Source organism: Leucopleurus acutus (genome assembly GCF_964270905.1).
Source record: "Leucopleurus acutus genome assembly, chromosome: 8".
NCBI classification, from domain to species: Eukaryota; Metazoa; Chordata; class Mammalia; order Artiodactyla; family Delphinidae; genus Leucopleurus; species Leucopleurus acutus.
Genome location: NC_139151.1, coordinates 49,509,215 through 49,533,706, shown reverse-complemented (window position 1 = coordinate 49,533,706; position 24,492 = coordinate 49,509,215). Strand labels below are relative to the sequence as shown.

The window sequence follows — 24,492 nt, the reverse complement described above, 5'->3', positions numbered from 1 at the left end:
ACTGCAAGGCAAATTTGTTGGGAATTCTATCTAATGCAGTTTTCATATAAAACCTTCTAGTTTTGATATCTAGAAACTCAACTTGATAGATTTACCTTTCCTATATCTTCTAAGTTTTTAAACATGTTTATGTCTGATAATTCTTACATCTGTCAGTTCTAGCTTGGTTTCAAATTATTGATTTTTTTCTCTTCATTATAGGTTGTGTGTTCCTGATTTTTTCATGCTTGGTGATTTTTGATTGGATGCTAAATAATAAGTTTGTTATCTTGTTTGGTGGTGGATATATTTATAAGTATTCTTGACCTTCATTCTGGAATGCACTGAAATTACTCAGAAATGGTTTGATTTTTTTAGGTCTGGATTTTAATATACATTATTCAGGCCCAGAGTAGTGGTCAGTCTAGGGTTATTTATCCCCAACTAATGAGGTAAAACCCTTAAATGTATCCTACCCAATGTCCTATGAATCATGAGTCTTTTCCCATCTGGCTGATGGAAACAGACATTGTTCCTGGTCCTGTAGGTGTGTAGGCTACTGTTCTCCTTAAATACATGTAACTATACATATATGTGCGTGTATGTACATATATGGTATATATATATATATATATATATATATATATATGTATATATATATATATATATATATATGGTGGTTCTTTCTCTAGTCTCAGGCAGTCTTCTCATATGTACACACTGTTCACTACTCCATTAAGTACTCTAAGTGGATCCTTTGCTAATCTCTGAAGTTCTCTCTCTGTGCACATTCTCCTCTATGGTATCTGTTCTGTGAAGTCAAGTCATTTTAGTCTCCCATACTGTCAGTTCCATCTCTTCAACTCTAAGAATGTGCCAGGTATAATAACCAATCATCTTACTTGGCCTGGAACTGAGGGATGGATAGTCCAGGGCAAATCAGACTATATTTGTCACCCTATCACTAGGTTTTCTCTGAGTTCCCCCTCCCTGAACCACAGCCAGAAACTGAAGGTAACAAGCGAGGGTAATAACAGTTTCCTTAGAAGATAAATATGGTGCCTGAAAATCCGTCTTAGAAGGAAGCCAAAAACTAGGTAGCCTTCCTTACACAGATACTTCTTCAGCACTCTTCACAGTACCCAACTCTTAACAAGGATATTTATGCTTCATACCTTTAAAATTAATCAATAAAAATCACTTCATGAGTTGTAAAATAGCTAATTTGCAATTTTAGCAATAGGTTGGGGATTTCTGTAAATTCATGGGGTCTGAAACAGGATTTATTCTAAATGAGTAACACTGGAAATGGAGATGATAAGGGAAATGTAAACCTGCTGCATAAAAAAAAAAAAGTTCATGTAACGTATATCCTGGTTGGACTTCCTAAAGAGAAGCAGAGTATAACAACCAGGCTAGTTTCTATACCGTGCCCCAAAAGAAGAAATACAAGTCAGATTCTGCTAAAAACAAACAAACAAATGAAACATTCAGGAAGATTAAAAAAAAATCTGGTGTCTGGAGAATGGCAAGTTCTATAATACTGCTACAAAGGTAGGAGAGTAGATACAGGGAATAGGGAGAATGGACTAGAAAGACAGACTGGCCCAGACTGTGAAGATCATGGCTTGCAATGCAATGGTATTTAAAGTTTATCCTGTAGGCCAGTGGTTCTCAACCCTATCTGTATATCAGACTCAACCGTAAGGATTTTGAAGAATAAATATACCTAAACATAACTGTTAGAGTTATTTGTGTAGTAGTTCTGAGGTACAGTCCAAGCCTATAATGCTTTAAAATCTTAACAGGTAGCTCTGATGCACAGTCAGATTTCTAAGTCAAAGCAGCCACTATAGGCCAAAGTTCTATGAAAACAATAACGATAATAAATATATTCTTCAACATTTGTACTCTGTGCCTTTTTTGGCTCTTCAAAGAATCAAAGTTGAGAAAAAATGTAAAACTGAAGCGAACTATGGAGTCCACACATAGCTGCTGCTCTTCATTCCTCACCTCCCTCACTCTGATAGTGGTCTGCTTTCTTTCCTGAGTAGGAGAACTGCAGAGGCAGCTGGTAATACTTTGTGTAGGCATGTGATTTTTATGTAAATCACATGCAGAGAAACTAAGAATCATTTCTCAGACGGCCCAAGTGAAGAATATTTGTCTCAGGGGAGAGATCAAGATGGCAAAATAGAAGGGCGTGGAGCTCACCTCCTCCCACAAATACATCAAAAATCCATCTACATGTGGAACAATTCTCACAGAATACCCAGTGAACACTGGCAGATCTGATACAATCAAAGCTTCAAGAAAGATCACCATGTAATGCAGTAGGACTAAAGGAAAAAAAAAAAGAATTGGGACAGGACCTATGCCCCTGGGAGGAAGCTGTGAAAGAAAAAAGCTTCTCTCACTCTGGGAACCCCCTTCACTGGCTGGGAGATCAGCTGGAATAGATAGGGCGCTTCAGAGACTTAGGGAATAGTGCAGCAACTGGCTTGCAGCATGCAGAACAGAGACCAGCATAGCCAGTCCTGGCCACCTCACTGCACTCCCCATCCTGAGATGCGCATCTGCTAGTGCACCTGGGGGCTGGGGGCTGAAACTCGAGCTTCAGCAGACAGACCCGGGGAGAGGACTGATGTTGTCCGAGAAGAGATAGCACAAAGTGGCTGGAGTGTGGACCAGGCTGCAACTGGGAGTGTGTGCAGAACGGAGCCTGGGTCTGCCACAGAAGCCCCACTGTTAACGCATGTGTGAAGGGAGAGGCGATACCCCACCATAGCAGCCTGATTATCAGCATGCTCACAGCTGGTATGGCTCTGACTCTATTAGCTCTGGGAACGTGCAAGTGCCAGTGGCTTGCCCATACCCAGAAGTGGGGCTGAAACCTGAGCCATATCTCCAAGGATGTGAGAGTTTGGCAGATTTATGATGCTGGTGCCTTTGTAAGCTCAGCGCCTGTGGGTCATCCGAGCTGTTTACTGGTGTTCCCATGGCTGGGGCAGGTCTGGCATTAGCATGCACACAGAGGTGGGGCTGGGGTCTGGGCTAATTCTGTGGCTCCCACAGCAGTACTGTGGTGCCTGTGTGATTGCAATGGAAATGGACTAGGGACCTGTGCTGGTGGCTTTGTGAGCATAGCACCTGAGGGACATTTGGGCTGATTGCTGCATTCCGACAGCTGAGGTGGGGCCAAGCACAGTGCCAAAAACAGTGTACTCTGTGAGCACACACGGGTGACAGGCAACATGACAGAGTGACAACAACAGTGTACTCTGTGAGCACACACGGATGACAGGCAACATGACAGAGTGCACTTCCTGGTGGACAGCTCCTGCGGAGGCATATTCAGTGGCTCCTTTACCAGAAGAAGTGCTCCAGTCCTGCCTACCTTACACCACAGCTCAGACATGGATCTAGGGGCTTCTACTCCAACAACTGGGGAGCAAACAAACCCTACCCCTGACAGGGCTGTGGCAACCAGACCAAAGGTGAGATGATGCTCAACATCCAGTGCAGGCTCTGGTTACCACAACACCAATCACACCCCCCTATCAAGAGGATAACGACCAGAACACACTGAGGGGATACGTGGCAGGCATCCATACTAAAAAGTGTCCTCACAGCAAAAATATTAGACTCATGGAAGCTATGCAGGGACACACCAACATAAAAACAGCCCTTCAAGACCACAGTAGATAACTGTTTTTCCTAAATTCAGTCAGAGAAATATAAGTAAAATTAAGCAGCAGAAGAACCACCCCAAATTAGAGGATCAAGAGAACTAGCTTGAAAGAAGACCCAATGAGTTCAAAAAGGAGGTAATAAAAATACTTAAGGAATTAAGAATAGCTATTGATAGAAATACAGATCATTGTAACAAGGAAATAGAAACTATAAAGGGGAGCTAATTAAACTAGAAAACTCATTTGCTGAGATGAAAACCAAACTAAAGGCAATAAACAGGAAATTAATAATGAGAAGAATAAAGAAGTGATCTGGAAGACAGAGTAATGGAAATCACCCAATCAGAACAGCAGACAGAAAGACAAATGAAAAAAAAAAAGATGAAAGCAACATAAAAGACCTATGGGATAATATAAAGTGTGCCAATCTATGCGTAATAGGGATCCCAGAAGGAGAAGAAACAGAAAAGGGGATTGAAAATGTATTTGAAAAAATTATGGTTGAAAACTTCCCAAGCCTAAAGAAGGAAACAGATATCCAGGTACAGGAAACAAGAGGGTCCCAAACAAGATAAACCAAAACAGACCTACACCAAGATATTTTATAGTTAAAATGGCAAAAGTTAAAAAGAGAGGATTCTAAAGGCAGCAAGAGAAAAATAAAGAATTAGTTACAAGGGAACCCCCATAAGGCTGATTTCTCTACAGAAACGTTACAGGCCTGGAGTGGCAAGATATATTCAAAGTAAGGGAAAACCCTGCAACCTAGGATACTCTACCCAGCAATATTACCATTTAGAATAGAAGAAGAGATAAAAAATTTCTCAGACAAGCAAAAACTAAAAGAATACAGTAATACTAGACATATCCTAAAAGAAATATTGAAAAGTGTTCTCTAAATAGAGAAGCAAGAATCTATAGGAAAGAGAAGAAAATCACAATAGGAAAGTAAATCACTTAAATAAACCACTACAGATATTAAGAAAAAAATTTTATGAAAGCGATTATAACTACAATGCACAGAAAAGGATAAACATGAAAATGTAAAATAGGACATCAAAATCACAAAATGTGGGCAAAGGGAGTACGAAAATGTTGATCTTTTAGACTGCGTTTGAGCTTATATAACTACCAGTCTAAAGCAAGTAGACATAGTAATGGGTTAACATATTTGGAAACCAGGTAACCACAAATCAAAAACATACAATAAATTCAAAGACACCAAAAAGAAAGGTACTCAAGCATAATCCAAAAGAAAACCATCAAGCCACAAATAGAAATACAAAAAGCAAAAGAAACAAAGAAGAAGTACAAAATGAACTGGAAAACAAGGTTTAAAATGGCAATAAATACATATTTATTTATTCAATAATTACCTTAAATGTCAATGAACTAAATGCTCCAACCACGAGTGGTAGACTGGGTAATAAAAGAAGAACCTACATTATGCTGCCTACAAGAAACCCACTTTAGGGCAAAGACACACATAGACTGAAAGTGAGGGGAAAAAGACACTTCATACAAATGGAAATGAAAAGACAGCAGGGGTAGCAATACTCATATCAGACAATATAGACTGTAAAACAAAGCTCTTAAAGGAAAATAAAGAAGGACACTGTATAATGATAAAAGGATCAATACAAGAAAAGGATATTACACTCGTTAACATATACACACCCAATATAGGAGCACCTAAATACATAAAACAAATACTAACAGTCATAAAGGGAAAAATTGATGGAAATACAATAATAGTGGGAGACTTTAACACTGCATTGACATCAGTGGACAGATCATCCAGACAGAAGATCAGTGAGGCAACAGAGATCCTAAAGGACACAATAGAACAATTAGACTTAACTGATATCTTTAGGACATTACATCAAAAAAAAACCCAGAATACACATTCTTTTCAAGCACACATGGAATATACTCTAGGACAGACAATATACTAGGACACGAAACAAACCTCCAAAAATTTAAGAGGATAGAAATTATTTCAAGCTTTTTTTTTTTTTTTTTTTTTTGCGGTACGTGGGCCTCTCACTGTTGTGGCCTCTCCCGTTGCGGAGCACAGGCTCCGGACGCGCAGGTTCAGCAGCCATGGCTCACGGGCCTAGCTGCTCCGCAGCATGTGGGATCTTCCTGGACCGGGGCACGAACCCGCGTCCCCTGCATCGGCAGGCGGACTCTCAACCACTGCGCCACCAGGGAAGCCCCAAGCATCTTTTTTGACTACAATGGCAAGAAATTAGAAATCAACCACAGAAAAAGAAACATTACATGGTGGGTAAACAATGTGCTACTAAAAAACCAATGGGTCAATGACAAAATCAAAGAGGAAATTTTAAAATACCTTGAGACAAATGACAATGAAAACACAACCATAAAAAATCTATAGATACAGCAAAAGCAGTTCTAACAGGGAAGTTAATAGCGATACAGGCCTTCCTCAAAAAAAACAAGAAAAATCTCAAATAATCTAACCTACCAGCTAAAAGAATTAGAAAAAGAACAAAACTTGAAGTCAGCAGAGGAAGCAAATAATAAAGATTAAAGAGAAAATAAGGAGTTCCCTGGTGGTGCAGTGGTTAGGACTTGGCACTTTCACTGCCTTGGCCTGGGTTCAATTCCTGGTCGGAGAACTAAGATCCCACAAGTCACAGCATGGCCAAAATAAATAAGTAAACAAAATAAAGAATTAATTTTAAAAAAAAGGGATTCCCTGTTGATCCAGTGGTTAGGACTCTGTGCTTTCACTGCCGAGGGCCTGGGTTTGATCCCTGGTTGGGGAACTAAGATCCCACAAGCCATGTGGCATGGTGCAAAAAAAAAAAAGAGGGAGAAAGAGAAAATAAACAGATTAAAAGAAAGTAGGGGGCTTCCCTGGTGGCGCAGTGGTTGAGAGTCCGCCTGCCGATGCAGGGGACACGGGTTCGTGCCCTGGTCCGGGAAGGTCCCACATGCCGCGGAGCGGCTGGGCCCATGAGCCATGGCCGCTGAGCCTGAGCGTCTGGAGCCTGTGCTCCGCAACGGGAGAGGCCACAACGGTGAGAGGCCCGCATACTGCAAAAAACAATCAAACAAATAAAAGAAAGTAGGAAAAAAAATCAATAAAACCAAGAGCTGGGGAATTCCCTGATGGTCCAATGGTTAGGGCTCCGCGCTTCCACTGCAGAGGGCAAGGGTTCAATCCCTGGTCAGGGAACTAAGATCTTGCAAACTGCATGGTGTGGCCAAAACAAAACAAAAAGAATAATCTTAAAAACAAACAAACAAAAAACCAAGAGCTGGTTTTTTGAAAGGATAAACAATATCTATAAATCTGGCCAGGCTCACCAAGAAGAAAAGGGAGAGGACCCAGATAAACAAAATAAGAAATGAAAGAGGAGAAATAACAACTGAAACTGCAGAAATACAAAAAACTGTAAGAGAATACTATGAATAATTATATGCCAATAAATTCGTCAACCTAGAAGAAATGGACAAGTTTCTAGAAACATAGAGCCCACCAAAACTGAATCAAGAAGAGAGAATACGAACAAACCAATTGCTAGAAGTGAATTAGAATGTATAATTTAAAAACTCCCTGCAAACAAAAGTCCTGGACTGGGATGGCTTCACTGGAGAATTCTACCAAACGTACAAAGAAGAACTTATACTGATCCTTCTCAAACTCTTCCAAAAGATTGAAGAGGAGGGAACACTTCCAAAGTCATCCTCTGAAGCCACCATCACCCTGATACCAAAATGACACAAAGACACTACCAAAAAAGAAAATTATAGGCCAAATATCTTTGATGAATATAGATGAAAAAATTCTCAACAAAATAACAGCAAACCGAATCCAACAACACATAAAAAGGATCATACACCACGATCAAGTTGGATTCATCCCAGGATCATAAAGATGGTTCAACATATGCATATTAATCAATGTGATAAACCACACCAACAAAAGAAAATACAAAAAAACCCCACATGATTGTCTCAACAGATGCAGAAAATGCACTTGATAAATTCAACATCCATTCATGATAAAAACTCTTGCCACAGTGGCTATAAAGGAAACATATCTCAACATAATAAAAGCTATTTATGACAATCCCACAACCGACATAACTCAATGGTGAAAAGCTAAAAGCCTTCCCGATAAAATCTGGAATAAGACAAGGATGCCCACTCTCACCACTTCTATTCAACATAGTATTAGAAGTCCCAGCCACAGCAATCAGACAAGAAAAAGAAAAGGTATCCAAATTAGAAGAGATAAAGTTGTCATTATATGCAAATGACATGACACTATATACATAAAACCCTAAAGACTCCACACAATAACTACCAGAACTGATAAATGAATTCAGCAAGGTAGCAGGATACAAGATTAATGTACAGAAATTGGTTGCACTTCTTTACACTAACAATGAAATATCAGAAAGGGAAAGTAAGACAACAATCTCTTTTAAAACTGCATCAAAACAAAACAAAACAAAACAAAAACTTAGGAATAAACCTGACCAAGGAGGTGAAACACTTATATGCTGAGAACTATAAAACACTGATAAAGGAAACTGAAGGTGATTCAAAGAAATGGAAAGCTATCCCATGCTCTTGGATCGGAAGAATTAATATTGTTAAAATGGCCATACTACCCAAAGCAATGTACAAGATTTAATGCGATCCCTATCAAATTACCCATGACATTTTTCAAAGAACTAGAACAAACAATCCTAAAATTTATATGGAACCACAAAAAAAACACACCCACAACTGACAAAGTAATCCTGAGGAAAAAGAACAAAGCTGGAGGCATAACCCTCCAAGACTTCAGACAATACTATAAAGCTTACAGTAATCCTAACAGCATGGTATTGCACAAAAAGAGACATATGGATCAATGGAACAGAACAGAGAGCCCAGAAATAAACCCACACACCTATGATGAATTAATCTTTGACAACTGAGGCAAGAATACACAACAGAGAAAAGACAGTCTCTTTAGCAAGTGGTGCTGGGAAAGCTGGACAGCTGCAGGTAAATCAATGAAGTTAGGGCACTCCCAGGACTTCCCTGGTGGTCCAATGGTTAAGACTCTGTGCTTCCACTGCAGGGGGCATGGGTTCCATCCCTGGTTGGGGAACTAAGGACCCCACATGTCGTGTGGCGCAACCAAAAAAAAAACCCCCCAAAACAAAAAAAACCCACTCCCTCACACCATACACAAAAATAAACTCAAAATCGCTTAAAGACTTAAATGTAAGACGTGACACAATAAAACTCCTAGAAGAGAACATAGACAAAACATTCTCTGCCATAAATCATATCAATGTTTTCTTTGGTCTGTCTCCCAAGGCAATAGAAGTAAAAGCAAAAATAAACAAGTGGGACCTAATTAAACTTAAAAGCTTCTGCACAGCAAAGGAAACCATAAACAAAACGAAGACCACCCTTAGAATTAGAGAAAATATTTGCAAATGAAGTGACTGACAAGGGATTAATCTCCAAAATATACAAACAACTCATGCAGCTCAATATCAAAAAAACAAACAATCCAATCAAAAAATGGGCAGAAGATCTAAATAGACATTTCTCCAAAGAAGACATACAGATGGCCAAAAGCACATGAAAAGATGCTCAACATCACTAATTATTAGAGAAATGCAAATCAAAACTACAATGAGGTATCACCTCACACCAGTCAGAATGGCCATCATGAAAAAATCTACACACAATAAATGCTGGAGAGGGTGTGGAGAGAAGGGAACCTTCCTACACTGTTGGTGGAAATATCAATTGGTACAGCCACTGTGGAGAACAGTATGAAGGTTCCTTAAAAAAAATAAAAACAAGGCTTCCCAGGTGGCACAGTGGTTGAGAGTCTGCCTGCCGATACAGGGGACACAGGTTCGTGCCCCAGTCTGGGAAGATCCCACGTGCCATGGAGCGGCTGGGCCCGTGAGCCATGGCCGCTGAGCCTGCGCATCCGGAGCCTGTGCTCCGCAACGGGAGAGGCCACAATAGTGAGAGGCCCGTGTACTGCAAAAAAAACAAAAACAAAAACAAAATAAAATAAAAACAGAGCTGCCACATCATCCATCAATCCTACTCCTGAGCATATATCCAGAGAAAGCCATAATTTGAAAAGATACATGCACCCCAATGTTCACTGTGGCACTATTTACAATAGCCAGGACATGGAAGCAACATAAATGTCCACTGATGGATGAATGGATAAAGAAGATGTGGTACAACGGACTATTACTCAGCCATAAAAAAGAACGAAATAATGCTGTTTGCAGCAAGATGGATGGACCTAGAGACTATCATACTAAATGAAGTCAGAGAGAGAATGACAAATATCATATGATATCACTTACATGTGGCATCTAATATAATACAAATGAACTTATTTACAAAACAGAGACAGGCTCACAGACATAGAAAACAAACTTTTGGTTACCAAAGGGGAAAGGGTGGGAGGAGGGATAAATTAGAGGTTTGGGTTTAGCAAACTAAACCCAAACCAGATACAAACTACTACAAACCAGATACAAACTACTATATATATCAATAAAATAGATTAAAAAAACAAGGTCCTACTATATAGCACAGGGAACTATATTTAATATCTTGTAATAAAGTATAATGGATATACTCAATATCTTGTAATAACCTATAATGGAAGATAATGTAAAAAAAGAATATATATATGTATAACTGAATCACTCTCCTATACATTTGGAACTAACACAACATTGTAAATCAACTATATTTCAATAAAAACTTTTTAAAAAGACAAAAATAAAGTATGGAAAATAATCTGAAAAATATATATGTGTGTGTGTGTGTGTATATATATATATAACTGAGTCACTCTGCTGAAACTAACACAACATTGTAAATCAACTATACTTAAAGAATTTTAAAAATTTACTGCTAACTTCAGAGGTGCAACACTTCAGTGACGTGGGTGATCATTAATATATATTTTTACATGCTGGTCTGTAGACGTATGCTTTGCTAGATGCATGAGAATTATCAGGATTAATATATTAAATAATAAACTAACACAGAGATCTATGGGCTCCACCTCTCCAGACTGACTCAGTAGTTCTGCAGGAGGGCCAAAAAATCTGTGTTTTTTAAAGCACCCCCAGTGTTTTTGATGTTCTGCTAAGTTTGGGAAGTAGTAATGAACTAGGAATCCAGCACTATTGGTCACAAAACTTAGACAAACCTTCCTGTGCCTTCCTTTATCTTTAAATAGGGAATGGGACTAGATGATAGTTAACTGAGACCCTTCCCTTGGTCAGAGGTCAAGGTTTTCAAATTCCTTGATTACTGACATTATGAGGCAAGCTTCAACTACTTGTACCCAGTAAACATTCAATAAATATTTGTTTAATGAAGAGGGACACAAATCATATTAGCTCTAAAAGTTTACAAAGGATTGAGGCTGCGGCGATTTTCTAGGGTTCAAAAAAATGCTACGTCCATTTTGTAAAGCCCATCATGATGTGCGTGTATACTAAACACCTAAATATGTAAAAATACCTTGCCAAGGACCCTGGGAACTAAACAGCGGTCTTATAGATGGGGGATCTACAACTGCAGTCTTGCTTGGGTGAGTAAAACGAAACAATGAGCAAAACAGCACAAAGTAGTGGTACTGGGCGACTCAGTTCACCCGGCACTGAAGATTTAAGGTGAATAGACAATGGTTATTACGAAGTGCCTACTCTGCGGACAACCTTAAAGAGTTTTAAAATTAGGGGAAAAAAGATTCTGGAAACGTCTCTCAAAGTCAGACGTCCAGGACACACTGCTAACAGCTGCGCCTCCCAGTCAACCCTTGTAGTTACGGCATTCCCGTTTTCTTTTCCTGATTTTTTTTTTTTTTTGAAAGGCTACTAGGTGATTACAGAGTACCGAAAATCAGCGAAAATAAAGCGGACCTGACCTGAAATGTACTCTGTAGTTTACCAGAGACCTGGGTTCGAGGACTGCACCTAAGCAACACAGTCTAAGTCTGAACAGGCCGCGAAAAATATACCGCCTCTCCGAACACAGATTACCTTACGGTTGCTCCCGACACACCTACGAGAGGGCGGGGATTATCAGCCCCATTTGATAATAATAAGGAGAAGGGTTCAGAAAGACGCCTGGCGGGGCTCTAGTGGCGGAGCCAGGCGGGAAGCCAGGCCTTCAGAGGCAAGCCCATCGAAGAGGAAGGCGGTCCTCTTCTCCGTCCTCGACCCTCCCGCCTCAATCCCTCGGGGCGAGGCCCGGAAGCAGGGTCGCCAGGACCCGGAGCGGGCTGGAAGGCGTGGCACCCTCGCCTCACGCTCGCCCGAGCATGCACGAACCACGGGCACCGTCTTTCTACAGAGCACGCAGGCATCGGTGATGCGGTGCCTTTTCTCACCTCTCCTCAGGGCCGGGGAAAAACGCCCGCGGGGAGTTGAAACCCGGCGGGCCCCGCTGCCTTCAGAACGCAGTAGCCGCCCTAACCAGCGACCCCACATGTCTTCGGCTTTCCAGCTGGCGGGGGAGGGCGAAAAGCTGGATAAATCGTGCTCAGGCTTTTGGGTAAGGTAGTTCTGGTACCGCGAGGATGCTGGGAAGTGTAGTTTTCGGCCTGTCACACGAGCGTCTCTCGGCGCAGGCTCACACCAATGCCCCGCAAAGCTGGGCCTCTTCACAGAGGGACCCACAGTTCCCTAGCATGGTTCAGAGCGGCTCCGCTTTTCCCTCCGCCCCTCCCTAACCCGTGCACGCTGTTACCGCCCTAAGAAAGCGGAATCTTGTTTGAGAACCTTCCGACTCCCGTTTCCAGGCAATGAGATGTACAGCTCAACAGCCAACTCCCAACGAAGAGCCAGTGCCCATTTTCAGTTTGGCTCAGTGGGAGACAGAGTCACGTCTAGCCCCACGGCAACCTGGGAAGTGCAGTCCTCGGCCGCTGAGCATCCCGGGGGATCGCGCAGAGACCTTCTGGGAAGTGTAGTCCCGCGGGCCCCTCATTCTTGCTGCTTCATATCCTGCTGCTTCGCCCTCTTGTGCACAGGAGGACGAAATGTATTTGGTTTAGTCGCTTTCTTCAGGGAAGCTGAATTCCTTCGTTTCTACGGTAGACAAGATTTTAAATCTTTATCCCTCTCAGATCTCAGTACTCCAGACTTTTCCCCACATGGTAAAATGTTGAAAATAACAACACACAGTAGTTGTGGGGTTCAAATGTGCCAATATATTCTGTGTAAATTCTAAAATGGTAAACAATTATTAGGTTTTAGTGGCTTAATTATTCTTACAAGGATGTAAAACAGTTACCACTGGGTTGGCCAATCTATGAGTTTGCTTTTAAAGCTTTGTGAGCGTCAGCTTCTTGACAAGCACTATTCTAAGCACTGAGGCACATTAAAAGAACGCTTGATTCCTGCCAGGGCTTTAACAGAAAAATAAATAGAGAGGAAATATAAATGCCTTAAAAAAAAAAAAGTTTAATCTCACCAGTTAAAAAAAAAGTAACATCTAAAGATAGACCATTCTTAGACCATTCTTACCTGTTAAAGATTTTCTGAAAAATAATGATCAATTCTACCAAATAAGCCATCAGATAGGGTCACTCAAGCTGCTGGCAGGAATTTATGTTAGTATAACATATTTGGAAAACAATTTTAATAATATACATAAAACTCGAAAAATTGAATATATACATATATATCCCCAATGTGACTATAATTCTGTTAAACGATATGAGTAAAGTCAACAGGCATTGTTAATAAAAACAGCTGCAGCTGCTCACAGCCTGGGAAATACAGATCAGTAAGTGGGAACACAAATTACCTTAAATTCAGTAATGATTATGAAAAAAAGTGTACCTCTTTTATACCTCTTGTTATTTATATTACTGTAAAATTCTCTCCCCAACACAAATAAACAGTGTTGATGATAGGCCAATCATATTCTTTGGAATTGAATATGGAATTGGCGATTGGATTCAGGGATTCTTAATCATCTTCTGAAGTTCGCTGGCACTACAGCAAGTGAATTTGGGAGCTGGCACAGTCACAATTTTGCCAGAGAAGTACAGAAAGGCAGAAGCAGAGATAGCAGATGGAGTGAGAGTCCAGGTGGTATTCAGCTAATAGATTTAGCCACTTCCTGAGACCTTCCTAAGGCTCCTGTGTTTCCAAATTCTCCATTGTTGCTATCATTTGTATGCTGAAAGTCTTAATTGATAAAAATATTTTCCCATAAATGTGTTAATATTTTCTCGTGTGTTGAGAGGAATAAAGGAGCTGATGCATATAAAATACTCAGCTCGGTACATGGCACATATGAACACCTAACGAGCAGTGGCTATTTTTATTACTAATGCCTGTTGACTTTGCCCAATGTTCAGAAGTAATTCTCCATGGGTCTCTCATGCTTCCGCATGGCTCGTTAGCAGAGGCTCTCTTTGCCTTTTGTTATGGACTCTCTTTTTAAGGAAGTTTGTATAATGAACAGCCTTGGGAAGTATAGTGTCTCCCTCTGGAGCCAAATGGAGCCTCATGCTTACTGCCTATTATAAAAACTTTGGGTTTTTCTAGCTCAGGGTTCCTCTCTGTAATGCAATCCACTCACACTCAGGCACACACCTGGGCCTATCTGCATCACAACATGGGACTCAGGGGAAGGGGAACTGATGCAAATATGCTGATGATCAGGCAGCTTGCTGTGCTGTAATTACATCCTTTGTCTCTGGCCCAGGAGCCTCATGTCTTCTGCCAACATCCAGGCAACTGTGGCAGGCTAACTTGTCGTCTTGCAAATAGGTAAGATCTTAGATCCTTCACAGTTCTTAACAATCATTGCCTTTCATTGGACTTTAAACCATTTTTCATTCTTTTAATTTCACTCACAGAAATATCTGTATGCCAGCTAGTTAGTTTAAGGCTAGATGTGTGAGGAATGTAAAGAAACATAACTCAGTCCAACTATTTGGGTCCTACTATATGCAAAGACTTCTGCTCTCCCAGAACTTGTAATATAACTGGGAGGATAGAACAAGTGTGCTAATAGCTTCCACACAAGGCAGTAATGGATTGGTGTCATTTAAATGTTACAGAAAAAAAAATCCTTTGGTTCAGTCGAGGATGATACTTTTCGGTCATGGTTAGCAAGAGAAGATAAGATTTGAGGGTTTTTTAAGGGTTTTCGTGGGCAGAGATTGTAGGGACAAGGTCTAGGAGAGAGGATTGGAGTAAATAAAGACATTTAATTCATTAATTAATTAAATTAATCTCCATGCTCCTTCCCACTTTGGGGCCTCTGTGCATGGTGTTCTCTCAAGTTGGAGCCCTTTCTCCTCCTCTTTACCTGGTTCATTCCTTCCTATCCTTCAGATCTTAGTTTAAATCACACCCGTTTGCGGGGGGGTCCCTCCTCTCCCCACATGTAGATTTCGTCTATTTGTTATGGACTCCTGTAGCAACCCAACTTTCCCATGTCACGACACTTCTTACTTGTATCCTGCATGATGGTAGAGGCACGTCTGTCACTGTTTTCACCAACACCTAGCATAAAGCCTGGCCCATAATGAGCCTTTGGTAAACATGTGTTGAATGAGTGAATAAACGTTCAAAATATAATCATAGTTTGGTGAGAAGACCTGACAGATTGGGGCATAGGAGTTATTTGGAAGATTGGGTGGAATTTGGGGAGATAAAACTGAAAAAAGAAGAAGAAAAAAGGACTAAATAATTTGGGTAGAATTTTGAGTAGACTCTCAGGAGATTTCAAAAGTTTTTGAGCCCAAACAGATAAAAGCGAGTGTGAGCACCTTTCCAGAAAACACTATGTGCCATTCACTAGTGCAGGCTGAAGAATCTTTGCCACTCCCAATGTCTGATGAGGGGACCTGGCCATGAGACATGTTCCCTCTTGAAAGCAACCTAGTTAATCCATACCTCAGAGGCCAGCCAATACGGTAGCAGGGAAGTGGGTCCTGAAGTTTTCACTGTGAAGGACCACTTTTATTATGTTTTTACCCTTATGAGTCCCCAGTTTAAACATATCTTGTACTCTTTACCCACCACATACGTAAAATCATTACTTATTTTCCTATTTGCAATTAATTCAAGGCATAGGTAACTACCACTTAGCAAGTGGGAGAGAAGCAGTGACGATCCAACACCAAGCTGATTAATTCCAGCTGAAGGAAAAGGTACTTGCCAATTTCTTTGGTGGTTTCCAATTTCATCTCCAGCTACAGTACGATTTCCTTAGGCATTTTGAAATCTCAGGACCCTCTCGAGGACCCCCATACTCTTTCCTCTGATGCCCAGAGGTCTGGGGACCCAGGTTGGACATAATTGCATGAGATAGCCAGATGTCCTCCAGCTCTGTGAATGTCGCTCTGGTGACTTCAAGGAGAGTGGATGCAGCCTGGGCCACTCACATCGGTCAGTTATTTTCTCTTAGAATAGGTGATATGAAGGAATCCCAGTGTATTTTTTAAGGCAGGTGAGTGAGGCATTGAGAGAGAGACCGTTGGGACCCAAAGGACTCCATTTCCTTCCTTAGCTTACTTGAAGTTTTTGACACTAGAGGGCGTATGTGGACTGAACCGAAGACAATCCTTTGCCCTATTTCTGCAACGAATTTTACAGTTTTTCTGTAATCTTTGAGTCAGAGGGGCCCATTGTCACAAAAGCTTTGTGTTACTTTATATTAACATCACATTTTTCATGGCTTGAAAGGGACCACCAACCCCTGTCCCCCACAAATATGGGGAGAAATTTTTCCTGATTGTATTAGGGGCCTGGCAATGACACCCCATTACAAGTTTGCTAGTTACAAGGAATCAAAGGAAAGAATGATTGAAAGAAAAGAAAAAAAAAACTGTTAAAACATTATATACCTTGCAATGTTACACTGTATTTGATAGTGTCTCTCACTGAGTTTTCATTTATTCCTTCAACTAATCCTTGAGCAGTATTTATGGTGCCAGGCATGGTGCTAAGCCATGAGAATCCAGACATAAGACACAGCCCTCTGTAGAAGATACCCAGTCATCTCTGGGTCTTCCACAGGAAAACATCCATCCCCTTTCACAAAGAATTCCCCATCCACTGCAAAAAGAAATGGGTCTTCTCTCAAAAGGTTAAACATAGAATTATCATATGACCCTGCAATCCCACTCCTAGATGTCTATCCAAAGAATTAAAGCAGATACTCAAGTAAGTACATATACACATATGTTAATAGCAGCACTAGTCATATTAATCAAAAGGTAGAAACAGCCCAAATGTGTCTATCAAAGGATGAATGGATAAACAAATTGTGGCATATATATATATATATATATATATATATATATATATATATATGAATGAGGTGTATGTTTTCCTGTGGAAGAACCAGAGGACCGGAGGTGACAAAGGTATCCTCTACAGATTAACAGAATATGTGTAGGTTGGATATGAGAGAATTTGAAATGGAGAAACAGCAACACTCCACACTGCTATGGGCAGGAGGGAACGTTTGTAAGACATGAGAAGTAGCCTGGGGTAGAGGACCTCTAGGTGGTGGGGGACCCCTGAAGATGGCACTTCGTTTGGAGGTGGTGCTCTTCCCTCGAAAGGCCGAGGGATACACATGTAACACTGCTCAGCTGCAAGCAGCTGCAGAAAGGCAAGCAGGATTGCAAGCCTCTTTAAGTTGGAGCATTTTGTAGATACTTGCATTGATATATGAGGAATAATGGCCACTAGAACCATAAAAATATTGGTTTCATGATTCTATCAGCACTTAAGGCATGAACTTGGAACTACAGAAAGGGAGACGTGGTAGACATTCAAGATGGTGGAAGAGTAAGACGTGGAGATCACCTTCCTTCCCACAAATACATCAAAAATACATCTACATGTGGAACAACTCCTACAGAACACCTACTGAACACTGACAGAAGACCTCAGACTTCCCAAAAGGCAAGAAACTCCTCCACGTACCTGGGTAGGGCAAAAGAAAAAAGAAAAAACAGAGACAAAAGAATAGGGACAGGACCTGCATCTCTGGGAGGGAGCTGTGAAGGAGGAAAGGTTTCCACACGTGAGGAAGCCCCTTCACTGGTGGAGATGGGGGGATGGGTGGGGGGAAGCTGCGGAGTCACGGAGGAAACCACAGCAACAGGGGTGAGGAGGGCAAAGTGGAGAGATTCCCGCACAGAGGATCGATGCTGGCCAGCACTCACCAGCCCGAGAGGCTTGTTTGCTCACCCGCCGGGGCGGGCAGGGGCTGGGAGCTGAGGCTCGGGCTTCGGAGGTCGGACCCCAGGGAGAGGACTGGGGTTGGCAGTGTGAACACAGCCTGAAGGGGGCTAGTGCACCACAGCTAGCCGGGAGGGAGTCCGGGAGAAAGTCTGGAACTGCCTAAGAGGCAAGAGACCACTGTTTCGTGGTACGCGAGGAGAGGGGATTCAGAGCACCACCTAAACAAGCTCCAGAGACGGGCGTGAGCCGCTGCTATCAGCGCAGACCCCAGAGACGGGCATGAGACGCTAAGGCTGCTGCTGCCGCCACCGAGAAGCCTGTGTGCAAGCACAGGTCACTATCCATACCTCCCTTCCGGGGAGCCTGTGCAGCCCGCCACTGCCAGGGTCCTGTGATCCAGGGAAAACTTCCCCGGGAGAACGCACGGCGCGCCTCAGGCGTCACGCCGGCCTCTGCCACCGCAAGCTCACCCCACAACCGTACCCCTCCCTCCCCCTGGCCTGAGTGAGCCAGAGCCCCCGAATCAGCTGCTCCTTTAATCCCGTCCTGTCCGAGCGAAGAACAGACGCCCTCAGGCGACCTACACGCAGAGGCGGGGCTAAATCCAAAGCTGAGCCCCAGGAGCTGTGGAACAAAGAAGAGAAAGGGAAATCTCTCCCAGCAGCCTCAGGAGCAGCGGATTAAATCTCTACAGTCAACTTGATGTACCCTGCATCTCTGGAATACCTTAAGAGACACTGAATCATCCCCAAATTGAGGCGGTCGACTTTGGGAGCAACGATATATATATATTTTTTCCTTTTCCTCTTTTTGTGAGTGTGTATGTGTATGCTTCTTTGTGTGATTTTGTCTGTATAGCTTTGCTTTTACCATTTGTTCTAGGGTTCTGTCCTTTTTTTAAAAAATTTTTTTAGTATAGTTTTTAGCACCTCTTATTATTGGTGGATTTGTTTTTTGGTTTGGTTGCTCTCTTCTTTCTAACTTTCTTTTTTTATAATTTTTTTCATTACTTTTTAATTTTTTTATTTGTAATAATTAATTTTTATTCTAATAACTTTATTTTATTTTATTACTTTTCTCTCTTTCTGTCTTTTTTTCTCCCTTTTCCTCTGACCTGTGTGGCTGACAGGGTCTTGGTGCTCCGGCCGGGTGTCAGGCCTGTGCCCCTGAGGTAAGAGAGCTGAGTTCAGGATATCGTTCCACCAGAGACCTTCTGGCTCCACATAATATCAAATGGCGAAAGCTCTTCCAGACATCTCCATCTCAACACTAAGACCCAGCTCCACTCAAAACCAGCAAGCTACCGTGCTGGACACCCTATGCCAAACAACTAGCAAGACAGGAACACAACACCACCCATTAGCAGAGAGGATGCATAAAATCATAATAAGTTCACAGACACCCCAAAACACACCACCGAATGTGGTCCTGCCCACCAGAAAGACAAGATCCAACCTCGTCCACCAGAACATAGGCACTAGTCCCCTCCACCAGGAAGCCTACACAATCCACTGAACCCACCTTAGCCACTGGGAGCAGACACCAAAAACAATGGGAACTACGAACATGCAGCCTGTGAAAAGGAGACCCAAACACAGTAAGTTAAGCCAAATGAGAAGACACAGAAACACACAGCAGATGAAGGAGCAGGGCAAAAACCCACAAGACCAAACAAATGAAGAGGAAATAGGCAGTGTACCTGAAAAAGAATTCAGATTAATGATAGTAAAGAATATCCAAAATCTTGGAAATAAAATGGAGAAAATACAAGAAACACTTAACAAGGATCTAGAAGAACTAAAGAGCAAACAAACAAAGATGAACAACACAATAAATGAAATTAAAAATTCTCTAGAAGGAATAAATAGCAGAATACCTGAGGCAGAAAAACGCATAAGTGACCTGGAAGATAAAATAGTGGAAATGACTACCACAGAGCAGAATAAAGAAAAAAGAATGTAAAGAATTGAGGACAGTCTCAGAGACCTCTGGGACAACATTAAATAAACCAACATTCGAATTACAGGGGTCCCAGAAGAAGAAGAGAAAAAGAAAGGGACTGAGAAAATATTTGAAGAGATTATAGTTGAAAACTTCCCTAATATGGGAAAGAAAATAATCAAGTCCAGGAGGCACATAGAGTCCCATACAGGAGAAACATGCCAAGACACATATTATTCAAACTATCACAAATTAAATACAAAGAAAAAATATTAAAAGCAGCAGGGGAAAAGCAACAAAAACATACAAGGGAACTCCCATAAGGTTAAGAGCTGATCTTTCAGCAGAAACTCTGCAAGCCAGAAGAGAGTGGAAGGACATATTTAAAGTAATGAAAGGGGGAAACCTACAACCAAGATTACTTTACCCAGCAAGAATCTCATTCAGATTCGATGGAGAAATTAAAACCTTTACAGACAAGCAAAAGTTTAGAGAATTCAGCACCACCAAATGCTAAAGGAACTTCTCTAGGGAGGAAACACAAGAGAAGGAAAAGACCTACAATAATAAACCCAGAACAATTAAGAAATGGTAATAGGAACATACAAATCAATAATAACCTTAAATGTAAATGGATTAAATGTTCCAACCAAAAGGCATAGACTGGTTGAATGGATAGAAAACCAACACCTGTATATATGCTGTCTACAAGAGACCCACTTCAGACCTAGGGACACATACAGACTGAAAGTGAGGGGTTGGAAAAAGATATTCCATGCAAATGGAAATCAAAAGAAAGCTGGAGTAGCAATTCTCATATCAGACAAAAGAGACTTTAAAATAAAGACTATTACAAGAGACGAAGAGGGACACTACATAATAATCAAGGGATCAATCCAAGAGGAAGATATAACAATTGTAAATATTTATGCACCCAATGTAGGAACACATCAATGCATAAGGCAAATGCTAACAGCCATAAAAGGGGAAAGCAACAGTAACACAATCATAGAAGGGGACTTTAACACTGCACTTTCACGAATGGACAGATCATCCAAAATAAAAATAAATAAGGAAACACAAGCTTTAAATGATACATTAAACAAGATGGACTTAGTCGATATTTATAGGACATTCCATCCATAAACAACAGAATACTCCTTCTTCTCAAGTGCTCATGAAACATTCTCCAGGATAGATCATATCTTGGGTCACAAATCAAACCTTGCTAAATTTAAGAAAATTGAAATCGTATCAAGTATCTTTTCTGACCACAACGTTATGAGACTAGATGTCAATTACAGGAAAAAATATGTAAAAAATGGCAAACACATGGAGGCTAAACAATACACTACTAAATAACCAAGAGATCACTGAAGAAATCAAAGAGGAAATAAAAAAATACCTAGAAACAAATGACAATGAAAACATGATGACCCAAAACCTATGGGATGCAGCAAAAGCAGTTCTAAGAGGGAAGTTTATAGCAATAAAATCCTGCCTAAAGAAACAAGAAAAATTTCAAATAAACAACCTAACCTTACACCTAAAGCAATTAGAGAAAGCAGAACAAAAAACCCCTGCAAAGTTAGCAGAAGGAAAGAAATCATAAAGATCAGATCAGAAATAAATGAAAAAGAAATGACGGAAACAATAGCAAAGATCAATAAAACTAAAATCTGGTCCTTTAAGAAGATAAACAAAATTGATAAACCATTAGCCAGACTCATGAAGAAAAGAAAGGGAGAAGACTCAAATAAGAAATGAAAAAGGAGAAATAACAACTGACACTGCAGAAATACAAAGGATCATGAGACATTACTGCAAGCAACTATATGCCAATAAATTGGACAACCTGGAAGAAATGGACAAATTCTTAGAAAAGCACAGGCGAATTCTAACAAATATTTAGTGAAGAGCTAACACCTATCCTTCTCAAACTCTTTCAAAATATAGCAGTGGAAGGAACACTGCCAAACTCATTCTATGAGACCACCATCACCCTCGTACCAAAACCAGACAAAGATGTCACAAAGAAAGAAAACTACAGGCCAATGTCACTGATGAACATAGATGCAAAATCCTCAACAAAATACTAGCAAGCAGAATCCAACAGCACATTAAAGGATCATACACCATGATCAAGTGGGGTTTATTCCAGGAATGCAAGGATTCTTCAATATACACAAATCAAGCAATGTGATACACCATATTTACAAACTGAAGGATAAAACCATATGATCATTTCAATAGATGCAGAAAAAGCTTTTGAAAAAATTCAAAACCCATTTATGATAAAACCCTCCAGAAAATGTTGGGAACTTACCTCAACATAATAAAGGCCATATATGACAAACCCACAGCCAACATCGTTCTCAATGGTGAAAAACTGAAACCATTTCCACTAAGATCAGGAACAAAACAAGGTTGCCCACTCCCACCACTATTATTCAACATAGTTTTGGAAGTTTTAGCCACAGCAATCAGAGAAGAAAAAGAAATAAAAGAAATCCAAATCAGAAAAGAAGAAGTAAAGCTGTCACTGTTTGCAGATGACATGATACTATACATAGAGAATCCTAAAGACTCCACCAGAAAACTACTAGAGCTAATCAATGAATTTGATAAAGTAGCAGGATACAAAATTATGCACAGAAATCTCTTGCATTCCTATACACTAATGATGAAAAACCTGAAAAAGAAGTTAAGGAAACACTCCCATTTACCATTACAACAAAAGGAATAAAATATCTAGGAATAAACCTACGTAAGGAGACAAAACACCTGTATTCAGAAAAGTATAACACACTGATGAAAGAAATTAAAGATAATACAAACAGATGGAGAGATATACCATGTTCTTGGATTGGAAGAATCAACACTGTGAAAATGAATATACAACCCAAAGCAATCTACAGATTCAGTGCAATCCCTATCAAACTATCAATGGCATTTTTCACAGAACTAGAACAAAAAATTTCACAATTTATATGGAGACACAAAAGATCCCAAATAGCCAAAGCAATCTTGAGAAAGAGAAACGGAGCTGGAGGAAGCAGGCTCCCAGACTTCAGACTATACTACAAAGCTACAGTAATCAAGACAGTATGGTACTGGCACAGAAACAGAAATATAGATCAGTGGTACAAGATAGAATGCCCAGAGATAAACCCACACACATATGGGCACCTTATTTATGACAAAGGAGGCAAGAACATATAATGGAGAAAAGGCAGCCTCTTCAATAAGTGTTTCTGGGAAAAGTGAACAGCTACATGTAAAAGAATGAAATTAGAACACTCCCTAACACCATACACAAAAATAAACTCAAAATGGATTAAAGACCTAAATGTAAGGCCAGACACTATAAAACTCTTAGAGGAAAACATAGGCAGAACACTCTATAACACAAATCACAGCAAGACCCTTTTTGACCCACCTCCTAGAGAAATGGAAATAAAAAAATAAATAAACAAATGGGACATAATGAAACTTAAAAGCTTTTGCACAGCGAAGGAAACCATAAACAAGACGAAAAGATAACCCTCAGAATGGGAGAAAATACTTTCAGATGAAGCAACTGACAAAGGATTAATCTCCAAAATTTACAAGCAGCTCATGCAACTCAATATCAAAAAACAAACAACCCCATCCAAAAATGGGCAGAAGACCAAAATCGAAATATCTCCATAGAAGATATACAGATTACCAAGAAACACATGAAAGGATGCTCAACATCATTAATCATTAGAAAAATGCAAATCAAAACTACAATGAGATATCAACTCACACCAGTCAGAATGGACATTATCAAAAAATCTACAAACAATAAATGCTGGAGAGGGTGTGGAGAAAAGGGAACCCTCTTGCACTGTTGGTGGGAATGTAAATTGATACAGCCACTATGGAGAACAGTATGGAGGTTCCCTAAGAAACTGAAAATAGAACTACCATACGACCCAGCAATCCCACTACTGGGCATATACCCTGAGAAAACCATAATTCAAAAAGAGTCATGTACCACAATGTTCATTGCAGCTCTATTTACAAAAGCCAGGACATGGAAGCAACCTAAGTGTCCATCGACAGATGAATGGGTAAAGAACATGTGGCACATATATACAATGGAATATTACTCATCCATAAAAAGAAACAAAATTGAGTTATTTGTAATGAGGTGGACAGACCTAGAGTCTGTCATACAGAATGAAGTAAGTCAGAAAGAGAAAAACAAATACCGTATGCTGACATATATATATGGAACCAAAAAAAAAAAAAAAGTTTCTGAAGAACCTAGGGGCAGGACAGGAATAAAGACGCAGACGTAGAGAATGGACTTGAGGACACGGGGAGAGGAAAGGGTAAGCTGGGACGAAGTGAGTAAGTGGCAAGGACTTATATATACTACCAAATGTAAAATAGATAGCTAGTGGGAATCAGCTGCATAGCACAGGGAGATCAGCTCAGAGCTTTGTGACCACTTAGAAGGGGGGGATAGGGAGGGTGGGAGGGAGATGTAAGAGGGAGGATATATGGGGATATATGTATATGTATAACTGATTCACTTTGTTATAAAGCAGAAACTAACACATCATTGTAAAACAATTATACTCCAATAAAGA

General features: G+C 40.6%; 1 protein-coding gene across 3 annotated transcripts in view; it reads right to left on the bottom strand.

Annotated features, from left to right (window-relative positions):
* The window catches only part of CCDC90B (coiled-coil domain containing 90B), a 55,505-nt gene extending 43,061 nt beyond the window's left edge, over window positions 1–12,444 (bottom strand). For all 3 annotated transcript variants that reach the window (XM_082844926.1, XM_082844927.1, XM_082844925.1), the window contains exon 1: window positions 12,097–12,444. In XM_082844926.1, coding sequence (XP_082701052.1) covers window positions 12,097–12,196 — 100 coding nt within the window. In that variant the 5' untranslated portion in view covers window positions 12,197–12,444. The remainder of the gene's footprint in view (window positions 1–12,096) is intronic.
* Window positions 12,445–24,492: the final 12,048 nt, after the last annotated feature.